Here is a 6,896-nt window from a genome sequence, read left to right on the forward strand (position 1 = left end):
AGTTACAATGACACGGTGCATGTGCACTCATGTTACTGTATCCATTAATATAAAACTGAGTTTTAGTCTTTACAAAGTGACCTGTCTTGGTTAGTAGACTAGTATTTTGTAAAACACAGTCACCTTTCAATTATTATACATTATATATGTACATAGATTATTGCTATTTAGAAATAAGTTCTTAAACTTATTTTTCTTAAAACATAGAACAGTAAATAAAGAAGTAATGATACAATTATTTCTTCTAGTTATGACCTTCTTACTCAGTTGCTGCTAGGTGGAGGTTGCTAAGCCTATTACAATTTTGCACGTGGAGGATATAAAACGAAATATTTTTTTTGGTTTTATATATATAGTTTAATTACCAAAAAATCATAAATTACTATATCAATACCACAGAATTTCACTATCAAGCTTAGTAACTAAACTGTATTTCAGTCTAAACAAATATGAAATTTTGAGCAGACTAAAGACACAACCTACCTCCTTGAAATCTTAGTTCGAAAGAACAAGATGGCATCCTACCAATTTAAAATGGCTGAGAAAGCCACTAGGAAGGACATTTTGAGCCTTCGATTGGTTATTCATGTCAGATATAGAAGTAAGTGTATATAAGGGAGCATTTCCAAAAATGGAAAGAGGTGGACAGGGGGCCAATGTGTTTGATTCAGTACATGAGCGATATCTTAGCAAATAGAAAAAAAAAGACGTTCTTATTTTATATCATAGCTCGTCAATATCTGTAATTTGAGTTTCTAATTCGTATGAAACTATAGACTTAGTATTCTGACATCACAAACATCTAATTTGAACCAGTGCTGCATTCAACATACTACATGACACACAAAAATCGATGTTTAACTGTTTTTTTTTTAATATTTACTTTGAAACTAAGAAATTGAATAATGTATAACACTAAAATTTGAATTACAATCTACAGTTTGATAACAAACTTATTGACATAAATTCATGAAATAGTAGTTAAATAAAATTTTAAATGAGAGTCAACAAACATGATAACATGGTCTTTGACCCGTGACCAGTTTGTTTTTTTGTTATGAATTTTGCACAAAGCTACACAAGGGCTATCTGCACCAGCCGTCCCTAATTTAGCAGTGTAAGACTAGAGGGAAGGCAGCTTGTCATCACCACCCACTACCAACTTTTGGACTACTCTTTTACCAATGAATAGTGGAATTGACCATCACATTATAACACCCCCACAGCTGAAAGGGTGAGCATGTTTGGGGGTGACAGGGATGACCCATTTGGAAAGGGATAAATTGTGAGTAAAGGTTTAGCAGCACTTTTTTGATTGTTGTTTTTTCTTTTCGAAGAATCATGAGATATTTTTTATTCTTTAAAAGAAGCAAAGATTAAACAATGAACAAACTGCTATGGAACTTTTAATTCACATTTCAGGTATTTGAGTTTTAATTAAATTTTCATGCTCTATTGTGTAAGTTGGCTTTCATAAAGAATGTCTCCAAGCACTAACACAGCAGAACAGTTTATAGTTGGAGAAACAAAAACTTCAACACCCAAAGGATCTCTATTGATAAACTTTCATTCATCACTAGTGTTTAGATCCATACATCTGAGAGTTTATAAAATGTACATATATGTTACAATTAAATTCATACTGATTTTATTTTTAATTGTGTTTTAATTTTTACTTTAACATAAAAAATAATTAAATGAAAAAAAAGCAGTGAACCTAATTTCAATTAATTTAGTGTTAGGATTAATTGTTACTGTCTCAGTTAGTTATTTCTGAAACTGTTGTGAAAGCTTACCTAAGTCTCTAGTTCAGATCTGAATAGGATTATATCATTTGTTTGTTGTCTGTAAGGATTTTTTTCTTTCTTTTTTTGCTTTTCAAAATGATAAACAATTAAACTGTTTTGCCTTGAAAAATCCAAATTATACTTTTTTTACTTGGCCACATTTGATAGCATTTTTTTTTTTAACTTAGAAGAAAATATGAATTTCTTAATGTTTATTTCTAATTTACAAATATTATTGGTTTATATACATAATAGTTCATTCTTCATTGCACATTTTGTTAAGTGGCATAAAAAATCCAATGTCCTATTTCAATGCCTTATTAATCTATCATCACTAATTTAGTACAGATTGAAAACCTCACACAAATTCAAAATGTGAACATTTTACAACTGCCAGTGAGCATTTGACAAATTTTGCATTGCACATTCAACAGGTTTTTTCATAGATAGGGTTTAACAACCTAGATATTATTTACAGCATTAGAAAGCTCAGATTAATTACATTTTTCCATATTTGAGTTTTCAGGTGTCTTTCATAAACATTCTTATTCAATGTTATCATGCATGTAAACAATAAACTTTGCTCCTAGCACTCAACACAGAGTGTGATAGCTATTAACTACGTTTTTTTTATACCTGCTACATTCTTCAGTCCACCAACACCATTTCTAAGTCCAGGTTTTACACTTGTTCTGTTTGACATGTCTGTGTGTATCTTCCTAATCACAGATGTGGGAGTGAAAGCAGCCATTGTAGGACTCAAACCCTGCACAAAATTAATATAGAAATTTTTTTCTTTTAGAATAATCTTAATATTTTGTCTGGACCTGCAAATATGATTTAATACCAAAGGCCATGATCCTATTAAATTATTCAGCCCCTTGCTTAAAGCTAAACAAGAGAAAGCCATTCAAAATTAGTAATAATACAAAAACATGCTTACAAAATCAGTAAATCATTATTCAAATTACTTAAAAAAAACAAAAAAAACATGTCAATGGACACATTTTGCTTTTTTTTTTTTTCTGTTAGCCAATCAGTAGAAACCAAAATATAATACTTTTATTCATTATAGTGTGTTTTTATGTGAACATACATACATATATATACTTGGATATCAGTCTAAATCTAGCATTCATATATGGATTAACTGTAATTTCACTAAAAACCAAAGAAACTACAAGATTTAAGCATTTGCCCCATTTCTTTAAACTATGTTTCGGCGTGTTACTCAGAAATGGTTTAGAAATGAAATTTTAGCAATATGATATTTACTTGGTGTATTTCACAAAGAAAAGTATTCCAACTTTTTTTCATTTCCGTGCAGCTCTGAAGTGTCTCAACTGTAAATAATGCATTTATTTATTTTTTTAGAATTTTTCTACTTATCATAAATTAAATGTTTATATTTGCAAAGAAACTGTTAAGTGTCTGAAGTGTCTCAACTGTAAATAATGCATTTATTGATGTTTTAGAATTTTTCTATTTATCATAAATTAAATGTTTATATTGCAAAGAAACTATTAAGATTTAAAAATAATGAATGTTATCTTAATTTTCAATTAATATTCTTTTTCTTTTGGTAGTTTTATTAGTACACTCCTTCACTGCTACCATTTTATTATGTGACAGCATGTGATCTGAACAATTACTAATGAAATTCACCTTTGAAAATAGCTAAAGCCAAAGGCAGAAAATGATTGGATAGAAGAAACCATAATCTATCTATGTCAATATAAAGTAAATAAAATCGTGGTAGGATTAATTTATGGTCAATCAACATATTAATTACCTGAAGCTCCTGTAAACATGAACAATGAATCCTTACAACACTTAGAAATATTTCTTTTGAATTTTTTGTTATTACTGATAAAGTTTATGTGTTAAATTATATCTGTTTAAAAGCTACAGTAATATTTTTCCATGATGAGATAGTGGGTAAGCTTAGTTAGGTTTAGTGATTATGGTTAAACTATGTGGATGACAAATCCTTTTTTATTGGCCATATTAAAGTTTATCATATAAAACAAAATGGACAAATAAAAGAATTTATTATTTACTAAAAATAAACTACATTTATTAAATATAAATTTATTTCAATCAAGAATAGTGGTGGCAAATATCTTGTTACAACACCTGACAGAGATAATGGTAATGCCATTTTGAAATGTGTTTTATATAACTTGTAGGCAATTAGCAAAATAAAATACTAAGAGAAATAAATATATAAATGAATATCAAACATGTTGAAAATGACTGGAAATATAAAGTGGAACTTTCTGATATAAGCAAAAAGTTGGGGGCATAAGAGTGACACCCTCCAACCCACAAAGTTACACCCAGAGAGCAATTACTGTTTCTTAACTGAGAGACATAGAAATGTATCTACTAAAAGTATTAGTGTACTCCAACTGTTGAAGATCTCAAATTAATAATTGCATAAATCAACTAACATTTATAATGTATCTGTATATACAAGTTATGCAGTATTAATTTCATACAGCCAAAATAATTTTACCAATCAGAAAACCAGAGTAGGTTTTTGTTCCTATTCAGCACTATAAATAATGACCCACCAAACATCATTCAGGTTTATAAGTGTAAATCTGACTCACCTTAGGTGGGGATGAATTGTTCATTGACAGGGAAATGTTGGGAGATTGAGTCCTGAAGAAGAAAACACATTACTAAATAACATGCTGTTATTTCTGTCTCCAAAACTATATAGCCAATTCCAAGTGCTTTCTATAATTTCTGAAAATACTTATCTTTCAATTTCTTTTATGAATATCTTAAAATATTTATAATGTACTAAAGAATTAAAAAAATCATACCAACATTAAAAAAAATTCTCTTAACCCCAAAATCAAGCTTTTACTGTTTTTTCCCCTATTAATATCTTTTACATCTTTTAACGCTTTGACTACAACCTACTTGCATTGTAAGTAGGAATGCAACTCTTGTGAAAGATCTTTTCAAAATTGAAACTAGTTGATGAAATTCTTTTAAATTTGAATTGAAAGGGCCTATAAGTACATAATTTTTGAAAAATAAAATATTTAATTTTGATTTTTTTCTAAAGAAATTTTTCTTGTGACATTTTTCTTTTTGCATGTTGCCTATCCAACATGCAAAGTAATTTTCATTTTATGATTAAATACTTTTATGCATCAGAAAAAGTTCACATGTGAAATCCTTATAATTTTCAGATAGTTATCAAACGTTTTTTAAGAAAAAAAACTTTATATTTTATCTGTTATTTACATAAACAAATATCTGTTTGGGTTTGGTCGATTTGACCAATCCCGTTACCATCACTAAAAAATAGGAAATAAATATAAATAATGCCTTTTTCCTTCTAGAACGACTACAAATTATAACACAAAAATATAAATGTTTAGACTAAATAACTTAAGTCTCATAACATTATACATTTATATATAAATTTATCATTTTTATTATATTGACCTTTCAGACATACCAGGCCAACAATACAGAAGTTACACTGACACGGCGCATGTGCACTCATGTTACTGTATCCAACAATATAAAATGAACCTTTAGTCTCTATAAAGTGACCAGTCTTGGTTGTGTTTTAGTGGACTAGTATTTTGTAAAATACAGTCACAATTCAATTATCATACATTTTATATGTATTTATATTATTATTATTTACAAATAACTTCTTAAACTTATTTTTCTTGAAGCACAGAACAGTAAATAAAGACGTAAAACGAATAATTATCTCTTCTAATTCTGACCTTTGTACTCGGTTGCTGCTTGTCATAGCTTGTTAAGCCTTAAGAAATTTTGCACATGGAGGATGTGAAACAAATGATTTTTTTTTAGGTTTTATATATACATTTGAATAACCAAAAATTATAAATTACTATATTGATACCATAGAATTCCACCATAATTTATCAAGCGTAGTAACTAAGCTGTATTTCAGTCTGAAAAAATATGAAATTTCGAGCAGACTAAAGTCACAACCTACCTCTTTGAAAACTTGGTCTGAAAGAACAAGATGTCATCCTAACAATTTAAAATGGCTGAGAAAGCCACTAGGAGGACATTCTGAGCTTTTGATTAGTTATTCACATCATGTATAGAACTATGTATATACATATAAAGAACCATTTCCAAAAGTGGAAAGATGTGAGCAGGGCCACTGCATTTCATTCAATACATGAGCAATATCTCAGCAAATAGAAAAAACAAGAGGTTCTTATTTTATATTCCAGCTTGTCAATATCGGTAATTTGAATTCGTAATTCATACAAAACTATAGAATTTGTATTTTGTCATCACAAACTCTAATTTGAACCAGTGCTGCATTCAACATACCATGTGACATACAAAAATTGATATTTAGGTGTGTTTTTTAACATTTACTTTAAAATTAAAACATTAAATAATATATAATACTAAAGTCTAAATTATAATCTTTGGTTTGATACCAAACTTAATGACATAAATTCATGAAATAGCAGTTCAATAAAATTGTAAATGCAAGTCCACAAACGTGATGACATGGCCTTTGACCCATGTGGAAAGGGTTAACTGATTAACCTTATCGCCCTGGGTACCCATTACTGTGCATGACACAAGATTTTAGTGTCTACATTCAAAATTTTAGTAAACTAATTTTTGTTTATGTTATATTAATAAAAATAGCATAACATCTTAGCTAATAACCCATATTTTAATAGTATACAAGTTTTAAGTTCTTAATTCTACAAGTAACTATATAAGAAAATCCTGAATTTCCACTAGTGTGACCCACGTGACACATTTTGTCTTAGTATGTTATCCCTATTTTATCCATCACCCCTCGAAAATGTAAGAAATTAAACGTAAAATACTCTCTATAAAATCATTATTGCTCAAACAGTCCATAATTTTTATAGCCTTCAATTTTGCTTGGTTACAGAGTATCAAAGAGAAAATCGTACCCCTCTTATTCACAATTTGTTGATAGTTCTCTCTTACGTTTTATTATATATATTACCTATAACCAATAGAAAGTCAAGGTTTTCATCTATCAAACGGTGTATTGTATAACATTGTGTTCTGAACAGATAACCGTCAATTTCACTCTTAACGACA

The 6,896-nt window shown here is 28.8% G+C and overlaps 1 protein-coding gene across 2 annotated transcripts in view; it reads right to left on the minus strand.

The window, feature by feature from the left end:
- LOC106467922 (eukaryotic translation initiation factor 4E transporter-like) overlaps positions 1-6,896 on the minus strand; it is a 79,403-nt gene that overhangs the window by 20,596 nt on the left and 51,911 nt on the right. For both annotated transcript variants that reach the window (XM_022396137.1, XM_013928305.2), the window contains exons 17-18: positions 4,403-4,454; positions 2,424-2,553 (exon numbers count right to left, since the gene is read on the minus strand). In XM_022396137.1, the coding sequence (XP_022251845.1) occupies positions 2,424-2,553; positions 4,403-4,454 (182 nt within the window). The remainder of the gene's footprint in view (positions 1-2,423; positions 2,554-4,402; positions 4,455-6,896) is intronic.

The sequence above is a fragment of the Limulus polyphemus genome, unplaced genomic scaffold (assembly GCF_000517525.1).
Source record: "Limulus polyphemus unplaced genomic scaffold, Limulus_polyphemus-2.1.2 Scaffold2796, whole genome shotgun sequence".
In the NCBI taxonomy this organism is placed as follows: domain Eukaryota; kingdom Metazoa; phylum Arthropoda; class Merostomata; order Xiphosura; family Limulidae; genus Limulus; species Limulus polyphemus.